We start from the raw sequence: 18,404 nt of genomic DNA, 5'->3' as shown, positions 1-18,404 counted from the left end.
AAGCACAGGTTGTACGTGCATGGAGCCTCCAACTTAGAATAATATATAGAATAATATCCACCAAGGATAGACGAGCCCAGGGCTGATTTGTTCCCCAATCCCTCACCTGTATTTCCTCTTCACAACCTCCACTCTCTCCATCTCAGTGTGTATGTCCCTCCCATGCTCTGGATCAGCTCTCAGTGGCAGCACCGATGCCCTCCCTGCTGCCTCCAGCTGCCATCTCTTATCACTGATCTGCTTTGGTGTTTTTTGTGGGCAAATGTTCACTAATCTGCTTATTAATAAAGCGCATATTCTTAAATTTCTCTTCAAGTTCGATCAATTGCGCCGTTTCCTCCTCAGACCAGCAGCTCTTATGCATACCTCTCAAACCCTGTCCCTTAGGGAGAGACTGCTCAATCTGTTCCAGGTTCCTCATGATGGGATGCACATGTCTCTTGTGCTGAGAGAGGCCGCTCCTGGTCTTAAACTTGCGATCACATTCCTCACACTGCCACGCTGGGACTTCCGAGGGTCCTTCTTCTGGTTCAGCTGGGAGCACACGGCACTTTGGGAAGTGACAGGCAATACTATGATGGTTCTCATTTGTTCTCTCACAACGGGAGCACTGATAAAGGACTCGTTGATGGCCATGGGTCCTCTTTAAATGTTCTGCTAGGGCTGCCATTTTCTCCACTCTGGTACCACAGCATGGACATGCTGGGTGGTCTAGTGGTAGCTGGACGACTGATGTTCCCACCTCAGTTGCCTGGTCTGAGGCACCCAGGACAGCATCAGGCAAAGAGATTGCAGGCCCAGAGGCAGATGCAACTTCACTGGGCTTCACCTCTTCCTTGGGGAGTGATTCCACCACTGTTCTCAGAGATGAGCCTCTGGCAGCCAACATCTCATAGACCCCTGGGTTAACATGGAACACAGGCTCACCTCTAACAACTGCAGGATGTGTCCTTGCAGTATCACTGGGCAATTCCTCAGCCTGCGTGCTCCCAGAAACAAACTTTACGGCCCGGCATTTCACTGGTTTGGAAAACATGTCTCTAGAGGCTTGGATTAACTCGGAAGAACAAATCCCTCAAATTCAACTGGGATGCAAATTGAAGCCCCAAGGGAAAGGGCTATGACCTAGATATGAATAATCTTGGCTCAGATAAATTTGCAGTCACCTTGAGATACTACTGAGCAGCTGGTGATTTCTGGTCAGTAGGGAGAGAGTAACAAGACTGGGGCAGAGGCAAGCTTAGTCACCCAAAACTTGGGCTCCAGCAGGACCGGCAAGGAGGTGTTGCCTCTGCAGCAATGCCCAGTTAGTAACTATGGTCCCATCCTAGGAGAGTCATAGTTACTCCCGCCATTTACCTGCACTTCTTTCAATTTCTTCACCTTTGGATTCATAATGCTGGGCAGAAATCACATTGCATCAACATCCATCATGGGCCTTGATGCTTTGTTTCAATTAAACAGCCAGATTCCCCTGGGCCACACCAGCTCTAAGTCCGCTGCCAGGCACCAACCAAACTGGGGCACCAACCCAGGGACCCTACTTTCCCACTTGACTAGCAGCCACGTGATCAGTGGAGCATGCCCAGCCCCAACAGACGTTTTACACACACTTTGGGTCACACCTTATATTCACACAGGGCCTCCCACTTATTCTACAACTCTCACGACTCTTCACACCAGAAGAGAGTCAAGTTCAACAGCGTCCTCATTCCACACTCATTCATCCAATACCCGTAACCATGGATGTGGTTTTGCTGCATAGTAGGGAGGGACAGTGACAAGGCCTTTCATCCATGCATGCATGCCGCTAGTTAGATGAGATGGCATATGGCTATGTAATGAAACCTTTATGAAGCAGGGTACCTTGCCGACCTCCTCAGAATGTCCACCTAGAGTCAAGCTCAATAGCATCTCCTCCTTCCCTCATCATTCCACCCAGTGCCTTCTTGGTTGTGGCGTTGCGGGATAGTACGTACGGAGAGTGGGAATCTCCATTGGTTCATCCATTCACGAACCTCCATAAAGAAATGAGCTGAAATTCGGATCTTAAATGAACCCTGCACAAAGCAGAGTACCTTTTCTGGGTTTCGTTTGGAGGGTGATCCTTTCCACAGGTCAAACCTAACTAAGCATGTGTCATTGGAGAACACTTTGCCCATTCCACCTTCAAGTTCCACCACAAACAGAAAGAAGGCAAAGCAAAACGGAAAGCTCATGAAGAATGAGCAAGCACCCTTTGTCTGCTCTGGGAATTTTTCTCTTCTCTTCACAAAGAAGGACTTTGTCTAAGAAAGGTGCTTCTTAAAAGGGTCCTTCCTCAACTCAACCATGCAGTTTGACACACTGACAGTCCCATTCAAGCTCCACAGCTGATGTCCTCCCAGGAGCACTTTAAACCAAGAAGTGAGGGGCACTTGAAGCCAGAAATGAGAGGCCTTTGAGGTTCTCCTCAATCATATCTCCTGCCTCATCACAGAAGTGAAGAAATGATCAGAAGAGCGGTATTTCCTCAGCGGGAGGGCTGCAGCACACATTGCACCACTCAGGCCTCCCCCTTCTTCTATGCCACTCATGTCTCTTCACAGCATCAGACTAGAGTCAAGCTCAAGAGCTCCTTCTTTCCACACTCCTTTCGCCTACCCCATTCCCTTGCTTGTGGTTTCGTTGCATAGTAGGTGGTGAGAGTAGGAAGCTCCTTCATCCCTGAATGCACTTCCCTCACTTGCTGGTGTCACAACTGTGCATTTAATGAAGCCGGGGAGAAGCAGGGCATCTTTTACAGGTTTGGAATGGAAGGCAGTCCTTCCAGACAGCTCAGATTCAAACAGGTATTAATCATTTGGGACCACATCTCACATCCCACTTACAAGGTCCGCCACAAACACAGAGAGATTCATCAGAGATTCATCAGAGGGATGATGGCAGTGAAGAAGATCGACACAACTTTGTCTGCCACTAAACTCTTGGCTGGCCTGAGATAGATGAAAATGTAATGTCCTAGGAACAGTGTAACAATTAAAGGGGAACTTGACAGGCCTGTAGTTTTGTTCCCCGTGCTCCTGCAGCTCTCTGCTGAGGGTAAGGGTTTTGGGCACTGCTTCAGCAGGTGCCGCAGACCATGTTAGTTGCCAAAGCAGCTGTGGTTCCGGGGCTGTAGCCTGCAGAGGGCTGGGGGCTGTTGTAAGAGCCTAGCCCGAGGATCCTATCCATCTTGGGAGACAGAGTGTTGCGCGGGACTCATGGTTCTTGGTCGTGCTGCTGCCCTGAGCTCCATGCTGCTTTGGGCAGAGCTCCCTCTGCTCAGGGAGTTGCAGTGTGGGGTCAGATCTGCCTGGGAAGGGGGAGGCCCTCTGTGGACTGGCTCTGGGTGGGAAGGGGTCCTTCCTCCAGGGGCTGCAGGTGTCCCGGCATTCCCACGGGTCTCTAAAGAGCCTGCCACCAATGCCGCCTCTCTTCTTGTTTGACGCAAGCTCTGTTTCTTCCTCCTGTATCCTCGTGGGCCTCCAGTGGGCAGAACATAGCTTGAGCTTGGAGATGGCATCCTTGGCCAGGAGGCAGGTGGCCGCTGCCCTTCTGCCAAACCCTTCCCTTGTCCCGCTTTCTTCTCTGCACCTCCATGGGGATCAGCGGGAGGCGGGCAGCCTGCAACGGTGCCATAGACAAGCTCGGCAGCTGCGAGGTGGCTTTTTGGTTGATTTGAATGTGCGTGCCTCTGTCACCCCGGGAGGAGCAGCTTGCGCAGAGCTTGGAGCTGCCTGACACTTCTTTCCCTTGCTTCACAGAGATTGTCATGGTTTGGGATGTTGTTTCCCGATACATCCTGCAGCAGCTTGTGATTGGCAAGGTGGGCTGGCGTCCTGCTCCCCTCGCACTGCAGCCTTGCAGTTTCCCAGGCCGTCCTGGGCCCTGGGAATGATCCTTCCCCCAGCGCAATGGCAGCGCACTGCCACCGGCCAGCGTGCGGCAGAGCAGCTCCTTAGCTAACTTGGAGAGAAAGCACGTGCAGAGCTTGTGGGAGAAACCAGTCGGCACCTCGTGGGCCTACTCTTTTGCCTGTGGCCAGAATGGAGAGATCAAGCAGAGAGACAGTGTCCTTTTCCTCCCTTGGTGCTCGGGGAGAGCCCTGGCATCTTCTTGTGCTCTGAGATGCTAGGAAATACTCGGAGGACAGGGAGGGCCATATGTGCAGAGGAGGGTGAAGACAACATTGCAGCAAGGAGCTCTCCTCCAAAGCTTTCCACAGTGCTCCTTATTGCAGCTGCAGCAGCAGCAGCAGGGAGAGCACAGAGCAGCCTGCCCGTGCTTGCAGAGTCCTCCCCTTTTCCACCAACACACTGCTTACTCGTCATGTTTTTGTCTTTTCCGTGTGCAGGGTGTCCTGCTGGAGGGTCTTGGCACCTTCTGTACAGTTGAAGAGCCATTGTACCTGGGTGCAGAAGAGGTGCTCTGGGTTCGAAGACCCATTTTCAAGTTGGGCATGCAGATGGTCTGGCCGCGTGGGCTCACGTGCCCCGAAGTGACTCTCCCTGGTGAGACAGCAGGGTCCACCCTCCGCTTCCCCTTGCCACTGTAGCTGGGCTGGGAGTGTGCTCCCTGCGCTTTGCAGGGGCTGCCACAAGCAGACAATGCCCTTCACAACTAGGGGAACACACAGAGCTCCCCCTGCGCAACTCCCCACACAGAGAGCTCTTTCTTGGGAAGGACCTTCTCTGGAGTCTTCTGCTGCAAGTGTTGCAGCAAGTCGGGCTCTCTTGCGCTGACCTGTCCCCACTTTCATCTCTCTGCCACTCCCATGTCTTTCTCACCTAGTCCTGGAAATTGCGCCTGCTGCAGCACTGACACTGCTTGACTTCCTTGCAGACGACATCCAGATCGAGCCACTGAACTACCAGCTCTTGTCCCTGGTGACATCCTTGCCACGGCGTGTGGTGGAAGCCTGTGTGGAAGAGACCATCCACTTATTCTCTTTCCACTTGGAGAACAAGCAGAATGTGGCCTTTGCCTTCCGGGACATTGGTGTGCTGAGCCGCCACGGAAACATGCTCTGCATGATGTTTTACGTCAGCTGCATCCAACGGCTGGGGAGAAGGGCAAGCCTCTTTGCGGCCCTTTGCAGTGTAAGTTGCTCAGCTTCCCAGGCCTACTTCCATTGCTTTGGGAAGCCTCTGTGGCCATCCTGCATGTGGCGGGCTACACAAACACCTTCCGCAGTGTGTGTCCCCCACCAAATTAATTCCCCACACCCAAGGAAAACACTCCCTGTCTTCCTGGATACCTGTCTCTACTAAATGCTTGGCATGACTATTGAGCACTTGCAAGTTTTTGCTGTGGAGCATCTCCACTCCACAACTAGGGGCTAATGTGCATGGCAGAGGACTCAGAAGAGGGATTTGCAGCGACAGGCTCCTCCTGTAGCAGGACGAGGGGCTGCTGCCTTTGTCAGCAGGCAGGGAGCTGCCCTCGAAACCTCTCTAAGGGCCTGGGCTGCCTTGCAAGTCCCTTGGGCAGCGGATCCTGTTGAGCCAAGCGGAAACATGGTTACTCCTGGAACCAGGTCTAGCCGAGTCCACGTGTTCCCCAGGTGAGTGCGTTTCCTCTGCAGCCCTTAGCTTTGCCGACAGGGCCGGCCCCTAGATGCTGCTCGCACTCTGCACTGCCCATGCTCAGTGCTCACAAGAATTTAAGCCACGTCCTCTGCCTTTGGACAGACTCTGGCAAAAACCCTCCAAGAAGCAGATGGCAGGCAAGGTGTTCTCCGACAACAGGGAGGAGCATTAGTGCCAGCAAGAGGCCAGGGGCAGACAGCCCCCTTTCTTCAAACCTGCCTTGTCTTCTGCTTTCCAGATTTCAGCTTCTGGAGGAAGGCAGCCCAGAAGCCAAGGCTGCTCCCGCTGCCCCTCCACGCACACAGAAAAAGCCTGAGGTGCCCCAGTGTCCCAGGGCCAACAGAGGTAAGGCCAAAGCTGTTGGCGTGTGGGACATGTTGGCTCCCTGTCCCCCCACGCTGCCTCACAGCAGCCACCTGGAAAGGTGCTGCTCAGCAGGCTCTGCTCAAGAGCTTCCTGCCTTCTTCCTTGCAGAGTGGCAGCCTAGAAAGATCCTGCGGCAGCGCAAGGAGCTGTGTCTGCCCATGCTGCCAAGCTGGGGGGCAGGCAGGAGGCGGCAAGGCCCCGAGAAGCAGCCTGCTGCCAGGTGAGAGCCTTGGCGGAGGCGGAAGGGACGAGGGCTGCGCTTGTTTGGACCTCTGCACCAGAGCGGGCCCCTTTGCACATGCTGGCCCTACGGCCTCCAAAAGGCTCCCGACACACACCCCACTCAAGGCTGTTCTCTTGCTGGAAGGCAAGCGTGTAGCACTTTGCGTGGGAGCCTCCCATGGCCATAGCTTACCTCCCGCGTCAGGATATTTTGGGAAGCCAAATGGAAATGCCTAGTGCAGGAGTGTTTGTCCAGGAAGGAGTCCCTCGAGATTGCAGGGAATCCCATCCTTTTCCTTGTGGGAACAAATGCTCCCTGTCCTAAACCTCTTGCCTCTCATGGTGTCTTCTCAGCAACTTGAACAAACAAGCGGGGCACATGAAGGACCCTTTGGGGCAGAAGGAGGGGAAAGTGGAGCACCGTCCGCATTCTCCATCCGCTCCTTGGACTTCCGCTGCCCGTGCTGCTCCCAGGGCTGCCGCACAGGTGTGTGATGGGATGTCGCGGAAAGGGCCCTGAGCGCGGGCTCCCTACAACGCCCAGTTTCCTCTTTGGCATGTGTCCTGCAATGATGCAAATTGTCTCCACGCTTGCAAGCATCTGCCTACTCATATAACATCTACAACATGTCTTCTGGGGCTTTGTGAATCGCAGTAATGGGTGGGTTTGCGCTCAAAGGCATTGGAAAGATGCCAGTGGCTCTTTCGTCCCTGATCAGTTAGGGCAGCAGAGAGCCATATTCCCACTGTGCTGACACAGGACAAGGAGCCAGGGAGGCTCAAGCACAGTGGTGAAAGAGACGGGGAAGAGCAACAGCCAACAATTCCCCAATGTCCCAGTGTGGACCCTGCTTGAAAAGAGACCCTATGGGATGCCTTTGACAGCCCTCAGAACAGGGTGCATCACCCAGGAAGCCAGCTCTTGTAGCCCGTTGCATCAGCTGCTTGTATAGCCTGAGCACAGCTCTGGAACGCTTAGGCGCCTCCTCTATGAGTGGGCTAGTGCTCTCTCCCCCGTTCTCTCCTCCCCACTGAAACCATTTCTTCTTCTTGCTCTTGCAATACAGCTCCGAGTGCTGAAGCCTGCACGCCACCCTGAGCAGCACTGTTCCCCAGACAGAGGGGTGCCCCCTGACAAGTGAGTGTGCACTGGCATGCCAGCTGCCAGGCACTGGGCTCGGTCCTTGTTGCAAATGTCCCATTACCTTTTTAGGTGTGTGGGGCTCTTTCTGCATGGGTCCTTGGTCTCAGCACAGGAGGACAGTCAGACTTTTCCTGGAAAAGTGATGACCACTTCTGCCACTCCGTGCCGCTCTGTGTCCATGGAAGGGCCCCAGCTGCCATCTTGCGTGTCCTGGGCTCATCTCAAGTGGCTGAGGCCAGGAGCTACAAGGCCCCCAGGCACTCCGGTTGCTGCTAGGAAACGGCCTGTGGTGCTGGGAATGGCCCTTAGGCAGCAGGGCAGACGTAGCACCTGGACCCAGCCAGCAGCATCTCCTCCCTCTGTGAGACAGGGAGAGCTTGTGTGCTCTGCATGGTGCAGAGAGAGGGCCCAAAATGCTTGTGCCCAAGCACTGCAGGATTTGTGTGGCCACACACTGAGGTAACAGAACCCCGCTCTCTGCGGGGCACCAGTCTCCTTCCCTTGCTTGCAACTGGCTGCGTAACCGCTCTGAATGGTGGGCATGCATGTCTTAGGGCACGTGCACTCTGCTGCACAATCATCTGTCAACAGGAAGCGAGAAAGATCTTGGTGGGCTCATCTGGATATGACGTCCCATTGCCATGGCAGCAGCGCATGCTGGCGAGTCCTGAGAATAAGAGTTAAGTTTCCAAATCCATTCCCCGCACCTTTCTGGCTAAGGAAGTCACCTGGACAATTCCACCCCAAGAAGAGCCTTGAGCATATGGTGCATCTTGTGTATCCGGCTCCTTTATCCAAGATGCTCTCGAGCCTGAAAGGGACTCAGCTCAGCAGCTGAGTGCCAGCACCTGCACAGGGTCAGGAGCCACCATGGTGCCAGGCCCTGCCTGGCAGCTGGCATGCCAGGGCACACTCACTTGTCAGGGGGCACCCCTCTGTGTGGGGAACAGTGCTGCTCAGGGTGGCGTGCAGGCTTCAGCACTCGGATCTGTATTGCAAGAGCAAGAAGAAGTGGTTTCAGCGGGGAGGAGAGAACGGGGGAGAGAGCACTAGCCCACTCATAGAGGAGGCGCCTAAGCCTTCCAGAGCCGTGCTCAGGCTATACAAGCAGCTGATGCAACGGGCTACAAGAGCTGGCTTCCTGGATGATGCACCCTGTTCTGAGGGCTGTCAAAGGCATCCCATAGGGTCTCTTTTCAAGCAGGGTCCACACTGGGACATTGGGGAATTGTTGGCTGTTGCTCTTCCCCCTCTCTTCCACCACTGCCCTTGAGCCTCACTGGCTCCTTGTCCTGTGTCAGCACAGTGGGAATATGGCTCTCTGGCCTAACTGATCAGGGACGAAAGAGCCACCGGCATCTTTGCAATGCCTTCGAGGGCAAACCCACCCATTTCTGTGATTAAAAAAATCCCAGAAGAGGTTTTGCAGATGTTATATGAGTAGGCAGACGCTTGCAAGTGTGGAGACAATTTGCATCATTGTAGGACACATCCCAAAGAGCCCACTGGGCGTTGTAGGGAGCCCGCGCTCAGGGCCCTTTCCGCGACATCCCATCACACACCTGTGCGGCAGCCCTGGGAGCAGCACGGGCAGCAGAAGTCCGAGGAGCGGATGGAGGATGTGGGCGGTGCTCCACTTTCCCCTCCTTCTGCCCCAAAGGGTCCTTCATGTGCCCCGCTTGTTTGTTCAAGTTGCTGAGAAGACACCATGAGAGGCAAGAGGTTTAGGACAGGGAGCATTTGTTCCCACAAGGAAAAGGATGGAATTCCCTGCAGTCCCGAGGGACTCTTTCCTGGACAAACACTCCTGCACTAGGCATTTCCATTTGGCTTCTCAAAACATCCTGACGCTGGAGGTAAGATATGGCTATGGGAGGCTCCCACGCAAAGTGCTACACGCTTGCCTTCCAGCAAGAGAACAGCCTTGAGTGGGGTGTGTGTCGGGAGCCTTTTGGAGGTCCTAGGCCCAGCATGTGCAAAGGGGCCCGCTCTGGTGCAGAGGTCCAAACAAGCGCAGCCCTCGTCCCTTCCGCCTCCGCCAAGGCTCTCACCTGGCAGCAGGCTGCTTCTCGGGGCCTTGCCGCCTCCTGCCTGCCCCCCAGCTTGGCAGCATGGGCAGACACAGCTCCTTGCGCTGCCGCAGGAGCTTTCTAGGCTGCCATTCTGCAAGGAGAAAGGGAGGAAGCTCTTGAGCAGAGCCTGCTGAGCAGCACCTTTCCAGCTGGCTGCTGTGAGGCAGCGTGGGGGGACAGGGAGCCAACGTGCCCCGCAGGCCAGCAGCTTTGACCTTACCTCTCTTGGCCCTGGGACACTGGGGCACCTCAGGCTTTTTCTGTGTGTGTGGAGGGGCAGCGGGAGCAGCCTTGGCTTCTGGGCTGCCTTCCTCCAGAAGCTGAAACCTGGAAAGCAGAAGACAAGGCAGGTTTGAAGAAAGGCGGCTGTCTGCCCCTGGCCTCTTGCTGGCACTAATGCTCCTCCCTGTTGTCGGAGAACACCTTGCCTGCCATCTGCTTCTTGGAGGGTTTTTGCCAGTGTCTGTCCAAAGGCAGAGGACGTGGCTTAAGTTCTTGAGAGCACTGAGCATGGGCAGTGCAGAGTGCGAGCAGCATCTAGGGGGCGGCCCTGTCAGCAAAGCTAAGGGCTGCAGAGGAAACGCACTCACCTCGGGAACACGTGGACGCGGCTAGACCTGGTGCCAGGAGTAACAATGTTTCCGCTTGGCTCAACAGGATCCGCTGCCCAAGGGACCTGCAAGGGAACCCAGGCCCGTTGGGAGGATTCCAGGGCAGCTCCCTGCCTGCTGACAAAGGCAGCAGCCCCTCATCCTGCTACAGGAGGAGCCTGCTGCTGCAAATCCCTCTTCTGAGTCCTCTGCCATGCACATTAGCCCCTAGTTGTGGAGTGGAGATGCTCCACAGCAAAGACTTGCAAGTGCTCAATAGGCATGCCAAGCATTTAGTAGAGACAGGCATCCAGGAAGACAGGGAATGTTTTCCTTGGGAGTGGGGAATTGGGTGGGGGGACACGCACTGCGGAAGGTGTTTGTGTAGCCCGCCAAATGCAGGATGGCCACGAAGGCTTCCCAAAGCAATGGAAGTAGGCCTGGGAAGATGAGCAACTTACACTGCGAAGGGCTGCAAAGAGGCTTGCCCTTCTCCCCAGCCGTTGGATGCAGCTGGCGTAAAACATCATGCAGAGCGTGTCTCCCTGGCGGCTCAGCACACCAATGTCCCGGAAGGCAAAGGCCACATTCTGCTTGTTCTCCAAGTGGAAAGAGAATAAGTGGATGGTCTCTTCCACACAGGCTTCCACCACACGCCGTGGCAAGGACGTCACCAGGGACAAGAGCTGGTAGTTCAGTGGCTCGATTTGGATGTCGTCTGCAAGGAAGTCAAACAATGTCAGTGCTGCAGCAGGTGCAATTTCCAGGACTAGGTGAGAAAGACATGGGAGTGGCAGAGAGATGAAAGTGGGGGCAGGTCAGGGCAAGAGAGCCCAACTTGCTGCAACACTTGCAGCAGAAGACTCCAGAGAAGGTCCTTCCCAAGAAAGAGCTCTCTGTGTGGGGGCTTGCGCGGGGGGAGCTCTGTGTGTTCCCCCAGCTGTGGAGGGCATTGCCTGCTTGTGGCAGCCCCTGCAAAGCACAGGGTGCACACTCCCAGCCCGGCTATGGTGGCAAGGGGAAGCAGCACTGACACTGCTTGACTTCCTTGACGTAGCACCTGGTTCCAGCCAGCAGCATCTCCTCCCTCTGTGAGACAGGGAGAGCTCGTGCATTGTGCAGAGAGAGGGCCCAAAATGCCTGTGCCCGAGCACCGCAGGATTTGTGTGGCTACACACCGAGGTAACAGGTCCCCGTTCCGTGCAGAGCACCAGTCTCCTTCCCTTGCTTGCAACTGGCTGCGCAACTGCTCTGAATGGAGGGCATGCATGTCTTAGGGCCTGTGCACTCTGCTGCACAATCATCTGCCAACAGGAAGGGAGAAAGATCTTCTTGGTGGGCTCATCTGGATATCAGATTGAGAACTTGTGGGTAAGGATTAGAGGGCAGGCTATTGTGGGAGTCACTGTGGTGGGTGTCTGCTACAGGCCACCTGACCAAGACGAGAAGGTTGATGAAGCCTTCTATAGGCAGCTGGATATTGCCTCACGGTCACAGGCCCTGGTTCTCATGGGGGACTTCGACTACCCCGACATCAACTGGGAGGACAACACAGCCAGGCATAAGCAGTCCTGGAGGTTCCTGCAGAGTGTCGACGATAACTTTTTGACGCAGGTTGTGGAGGAGCCGACAAGCAGAGGTGGGCTACTGGACCTCGTGTTATCAAATAGGGAGGGCCTAGCAGGAGGTGTTAAGGTGAGGGGTAGCCTCAGCTGCAGTGACCATGAGTTGGCGGAGTTCAGGATCCAATGAGGAGGTGGCAGGGCTGTAAGTACCCTTGCGACGATGGACTTCAGGAGGGCCAACTTTAGTCTCTTCAGAGACCTGCTCGGAAGAATCCCATGCGCTAGAGCCCTAGAAGGTAGGGGGGCCCAAGAGAGCTGGTTAGTTTTCAAGCAGCACTTCTTCCACGCCCAGCAACAGTGCATCCCTGTGTGTAAGAAGTCAGGCAGAGGGGGCAGGAGACCTGTGTGGATGAGCAGGGAGCTTGTGGCAATGCTCAAGCAGAAGGCAGCGGTATACAGAATGTGGAAAAAAGGACAGGTCCCCTGGGAGAAATACAGGAACGTAGTCAGGGAATGCAGAGATGTGACAAGGAAAGCAAAGGCGCGGTTGAAACGCAATCTGGCAAGGGACGTTAAAAATAACAAGAAAAATTTCTTCACATACATTAACAGCAAAAGGAAAATCAGGGAAAACGTGGGTCCGCTGGCGGACGGGATGGGCACCCTGGTTACAAATAACACAGAAAAAGCAGAGTTGCTCAATGCCTTCTTTGCTTCGGTGTTTACCAAGGGCAGCCCTTTAGAGCCCCAGGTCCTAGGGACAAGAGAAGAAGCCGGTGGGGAGGAAGACTTGCCCTGGGTAGAGGAAGATTGGGTCAGAGAGCACCTAAGGAACCTCGATACCCACAAATCCATGGGCCCTGATGGGATGCACCCCAGAGTGCTGCGTGAGCTGGCAGAGGTCATAGCTAAGCCGCTCTCCATCATCTTTGAAAGATCCTGGAGAACGGGGGAGGTGCCGGAAGACTGGAAGAAGGCCAATGTCACGCCAGTCTTCAAAAAAGGCAAGAAGGAGGACCCAGGCAACTACAGGCCAGTCAGCCTCACCTCCGTCCCTGCAAAAGTGATGGAATGGCTCATACTGGCCGTTGTCTCCAGGCACATGGAGGATAAGAAGGTGCTCAAGAGTAATCAGCATGGATTCACCAAGGGGAAATCTTGCTTGACTAACCTGATAGCCTTCTATGATGGACCATGAGGCAGCAATGTGCCCTCGTGGCCAAGAAGGCCAATGACATCCTGGGGTGCATTAAGAAGAGCGTCTCCAGCAGGTCGAGGGAGGTGATCCTGCCCCTCTACTCAGCTCTGGTGAGGCCACATCTGGAGTATTGTGTCCAGTTCTGGGCCCCACAGTACAAGAAGGATGTGGAGCTGCTGGAGAGAGTCCAGCACAGGGCCACAAGGATGATGAGGGGCCTGGAACATCTGCCCTATGAGGAGATGCTGAGGGAGCTGGGCCTGTTCAGCCTTGAGAAGAGAAGGCTGAGAGGGGACCTGAGCAGTGTCTAGAAGTACCTCAAGGGAGGCAGTGAGGAGGATGGTGCTGGCCTCATTTCAGTGGTGGCCACCGACAGAACTAGAGGAAATGGCCGGAAACTGAAGCATCAAAAGTGCCACGGGAACTTAAGGAAAAATTTCTTACCGGTGAGAGTGACAATGCGCTGGAACAGGCTGCCCAGAGAGGTTGTGGATTCTCCTTCTCTGGAGATCTTCAAAACCTGGTTGGATGCAGTCCTGTGCAACGTGCTCTAGGTGACCCTGTATGTGCAGGGGGGTTGGACATTGATACCTACGTACTCGTTGTGTTTGGTGTCTCGCCTTATCTCGCCGTTTGGCCACCAGCTAGTGTTTAAGGATGGCCGGGGCACCTCCGAAAGTCCTTCCAGATTTGCCTAAAAGACACCAGCATGCTTAGAGGCTCTTAAGGAACCACTTTGTCCCAAGGCTTCAAGCATGGATGCAGTTTGGCCTTTGTGGCATCAGGGAAAGCTTTGACATGGTATCTCAGGCTTGCCATTGCATTTTGTGCTCAGGTTTTAGTTAGAGCCTTGCATGGGTCCCTAGAGCATATGTTTGTCCTGCGACGGAGGGCGTAACAGAGTCCAGTACCTCAAGGCACGCAAGGAACAGTAGGGATTGGCTTCAGTTCATAGGAGAAGAATTTGGGAGAGAGGGCAGAGATGGCTCCTTGTACACAGCACTGTGACTGTGGTGTTCAGAAAGAGAGGAAAGGCAGGAGGCAAGGCCTAATTTAGGGGTTCTGCCTAATGTTTCGTTTTGGCCTAGGGGCCTTCCTGCTAGTCTCTCCACTAGGGGCTCTCCCAGGCCTCATGCCACTCACAGCATCATTACCTCAAGCTGCCTTACCTCCCCAATACATCTGCTCTCTCTCGGACACCTTCTGGGAGTCCTTGCTGTCCTCACGGTCCTGCCTCTAGTTCCTCATGCTCTGCTCCCCAACACAGAGCACCTCCTCATCAGCATCACAGCACACTCCTTACTGCCTGCTTTTAGCTCTCACAGGGTGCCTTCTCCTTGAGAACCTGGCAGCTCATTGCTTAGACACCCATTCTCTTCCCTTTGTGAAAGACTGGCTGGATGTCCACCCCCAGAGGGTGATGGTGAACAGTTGTATAGGATTTTCTATTCTCCTTTTCCTATACAATGCTCAGACATCTGGGAAATGGAGGAACTTGCCAGGCTATGCAGTGAAGACTGCTGTGAGTCTCTAGGAGGCATAGTGCAGTAGATCAAAATGCAGCACTTTTGCAGGCCATGAAGAACAGATTTGCCCGTTGGGCTACTGGCACGTTGATCTTGGGTAAAAATTCTGTTGCTGATCTGGGGTTCCTTGAGGACCAAATGTGGTCCTCCTCACAGAACTATATACAAAACTATGTACAAGCAAAAAACAACAACAGCAACAAAAAACATTCACAGATTGTGCCAGAAATTTTTTTGCAAAGCCAAATTCTCCCAAGCCACCTGCAGCATCATTACCTTCTCTCTCCTTCCTCCACCTAGCAGCACCCCACTAAATCCTTTCAGCAGTCATCTGGCCCATTTTCCATCTGAAGCAAGGGAGGGATGAACAGACATGTTTAGGTGAACCTGGGTCTCTTCTCTGCCTCACAAATCCAAAATCTCTAAATTGCAGAAATCACGAGGAATTAGCCTTTAATGTGGAGAAGAGCCTTAACTACAAGGACCCTCCTCTGCTGTAGTGCTTGGCTTGCCACCACCCAGATGTGAACTTCACACATTCAGTGTGGTGATTCTGGAGCCAGTGAAAACCCATCCATTGGCAATTGAATATTGTATCCTGAAAAAGGCAAAGGAACACTGCAGGAACATTCCTCCCCATTACCTGCTCTACATCACCCTACTGCAGGATTTTGTATGTCAGACCACTCCCAGCAACCCATATTGTCCTAGAGGACTGCAGCTGAGATGCCGGAGCAGGGCCCCAACTTGACACAGTATCTCCCCTCTGGCACACAATGTCCTGTGGGCTGTCTGGACGAGGGCCCGGGCTCATGTGCTCAGCACAGCACTCTGCAGTGCAGTCAATGTGCTGAGGCCCTTCACCTGCTCTGGCCTGGAGGGGAACAGACCTGCTCTCTGTGGAGGCCTGTCACTGCCCTTCCGAACCCTTTCCTGCCCAGGGCTCCAGCCCAGACCTACCCCAGAGCAGATCCCTGTGCTGCCTGTGCCCACCACAACACTGCGGAGAACCTACTGGCTGTCTACATTGGGAAGCTGTGGAGGAGCCCACTGATCTTACAGGCCTGAGCATCCTGGGGATCATCTCTGTTCCCTATTACTTGGCAATGGTGAGGTAGCTGGTTGGAGCTCTGCCCTTCCCCATCTTCCCTGATGCTGGGGGACTGGACTCCAGTGCCACCCCATGGAGAATGAAGGAGAGGCTCACTTCCCTTCCAACCTCAAGGCCCCCCTGTCAGGGACCCAAAGGGTAGAAGAGGGGAAGATGGGGTAGGCACGAAGTGCACACTCCTTCCCAGAAAGAGTATCACCTCCACAGACCTGTGAACCCCTCCTCCCCTCCTGGGTCTGGAGCTTCACTACTTCACTACCTGCTTTGGGCCCATGGACGTGAGCTGACCTCATAGTGACTTCCTACGTTGCTTCTCTTCCTTGGGCATGCTGGCTCTCAAAGGCCAGTTTTGTCCCTAATGGCCATAGTGGGGATGAAGCCACCTGCAGCATGCACAGACTTTGTACCTGCCCTCCTGCTGGCAGAAAGATCATTATATGTGCCCTCCTAACAGAAAACACAGACGACACTGATCCCCGTCATTATTAATTTGTATGTGTGCTGCATGTTTATGAAGAAAAAAAAAGTGAAATATTTACAGCAGGTCTTAGAGGAACTAACTATTCGAGTTGTAATTCATATGATAGTACGACAGAGGCAGAGGAAGAGTGTGAATAACATGATGGCAGGGCAGGGAGTGATCTCCATCAAGCACAGGTAGAGTGTGAGCTCTTTGAAGGTATGGGGTCTGATCAGCAGGCTCCTGAGTTGCGAGGGTCTCCTTGGTAATTCTGTGTATCATCTTGTACCCCATGCAGTAAATAATAAGTGACCTTGCCACAGAATCTCATGAAACCATTGTCCACATCAATAAAACCAATTACTATCTCTTTCACACAAGTGAAGTGCATTGTGTCACTCACCCCCTCCACCACTCGTTCAATGACATAGATTTAGTAGAAGCGCCAAGCAAGGGGAATCTCTCACTCAGGTACAAAATGCTTTAATATGCTGCAAGAAATACAGTTGAAAACAAGCTGGGAGGGGGCAGAAGCTAGTGTGGCCTCCAAAGTACGTTCAACGCCATAAATGCATCTATGATTAATTTCTGTTCTTGATAAAAAGAAGAAGATAGGATTAAGATAAGATGTCATTGAACCTAATGTCATTGTTTGATTTCAAGTCCATGTTCTGGGTGCAGAGAAGGCAAAAGCTGAAGATTAATGACCGGAGAATACCCTGTGTGAAGGGGATAGGCACAGACAATACCCAGGGATTGGAATCCTCACGGTCACCTCCAGCAGTGTCACTTGTGTCACTTGTCTTGGCAATCAATCTGCCGCCTGCATAGCTTTTTCAAAGCATTTTGCATATCTTCATTCCTTAAAGTATAGATAATGGGATTCATCAGAGGGGTGATGGCAGTGAAGAAGATTGACACTACTTTGTCTGCCGCTAAACTCTTGGCTGGCCTGAGATAGATGAAAATGCAGTGTCCTAGGAACATTGTCACAACTGTCAAGTGAGCCGCACAGGTGGATAAGGCTTTGTGCTGCCCTTCCGAGAGATGGTTCCTCAGTGAGACCAAGATGACCACATAGGAAGTCACTAGCACCAGGAAGCAGACCACAGAGATGAGGCCTGAGTTGGAGATAATCAGCATTTCTAAGACATGGGTGTTTGTGCAGGCCAACTTAATGACCAAGGGGACATCACAAAAGAAGTTGTCGATGGCACAGGGACCACAGTATGGGAGGTTGAGAGTCAGGACAGTGAAGGCTACAGGATGTATCAGCCCTCCCATCCACATGACTGTGGCCAGCTGGAGGCACATCTTCCGGCTCATGATGGTGCCATAATGCATGGGATTGCAGATGGCTAGGTAGCGATCATAGGCCATGATGGTGAGGAGAAAAATCTCTGTGAAGGCAAAGAGGTGGAGGAAGAACATCTGTGCCATGCACTCCTCAAAGAAGATGCTCTTTTTGTCTGCCAGGAAGTCAGCTAGCATCCTGGGAATCACCACCGAGGAGTGGCAGATGTCAATGACAGAGAGGTTACTGAGGAAGTACATGGGAGTGTGCAGACACTGATCATGCGTAATTGTGAAGATGATGAGACTGTTGCCCAAAATAATCAGCACATAGATCATCATGAAGAAGATGAAGAGGGCCAGCTCTACAGCATGGTTGGTGGTGAGGCCTGAGAGGAAAAAATCACTCACCCTAGTGTGATTCTGCCACACCATGTCTTCTGCTGTGGTGCACCTAGGAGAAAGGACACAGTGAAAGGAGAATTAAATTGATGGTATGAGAGGAAAGAACATGATGGCAGCCTTACAAATTAGAGCTGTATGGAGGAACAAAAGACAAAACAGGGTGGAGCCTAGTAGTCTCACCCAAAAGGCGATGCCTAATATTAGCAGAAGTATTCAATTTGGAGCACAGTGAGTACCAGAGCAGGCTTTCAAGTGAGATACCTGGACTTCTTCCGTTTCCAGACAATGCAGTGCAAGCTGATCTATTTCTCTGAATTATTCAGGAGCTATCAGTAAGCAGAAGGATTTGCCTCCTGGCAGAATAAATCTCATGAACCATCTTTCCTGATTTCAGGGGTCTACTTTAAGCTACTTTCTGCAATTATCAGACATGAAATGCATGAATCTGTGCCTATAGATATTTCTCTTCCTTCACTGTAGAGGAAAGCAAATGCTTAGTGGAAAACTTCTGTGTTGGTCATTGCAGTTTAGTGAGATGACATCTGAACAGGCTTCAGAGATCTCAGCTGACAACTTCTTCATAGATCTCACAGATTACAGGTTTAGACAACTGCAAGATCATTTGAAAGCCCTACATACTTGTTGCTACTATTTGCTAAATCTTGTCTGAGTTTCTAACCTCTTCCCTAAAGAAGAACTCCCATCACAGACTCTGAGAATGCTATGACACTTTCTTTCCCTGATGGAGAGCGCTCTGCAAATTCAGCTGTGTGTGGATTTCACCTTCCCGGTTGTGAACTTGTTCGAGGAGGACAGATTCACCTGTGTTTCACTCAGTCAGGA

At 53.0% G+C, this 18,404-nt stretch overlaps 1 protein-coding gene across 1 annotated transcript; it reads right to left on the bottom strand.

Annotated features, from left to right (window-relative positions):
• Window positions 1–16,617: 16,617 nt before the first annotated feature.
• Window positions 16,618–17,591, bottom strand: LOC148594369 (olfactory receptor 4E1-like). The gene has a single exon (XM_088526647.1). It carries the CDS (start codon window positions 17,589–17,591, stop codon window positions 16,659–16,661), a length of 933 nt encoding a protein of 310 aa, XP_088382773.1. The 3' UTR covers window positions 16,618–16,658.
• Window positions 17,592–18,404: the final 813 nt, after the last annotated feature.

Source organism: Tinamus guttatus, unplaced genomic scaffold, assembly GCF_059628265.1.
Source record: "Tinamus guttatus ecotype Peru unplaced genomic scaffold, ASM5962826v1 Tinamus_guttatus_pri_ptg000248l, whole genome shotgun sequence".
Classification (NCBI taxonomy): Eukaryota; Metazoa; Chordata; class Aves; order Tinamiformes; family Tinamidae; genus Tinamus; species Tinamus guttatus.
The sequence above is the reverse complement of the archived record's forward strand: the minus strand, read 5'-3'. Positions and strand labels throughout refer to the sequence as shown.

Coding starts and splice junctions, on each gene's coding strand:
- LOC148594369 (XM_088526647.1), bottom strand. CDS start 17,591: ATGGTGTGGCAGAATCACACTAGGGTGAGTGATTTTTTCCTCTCAGGC.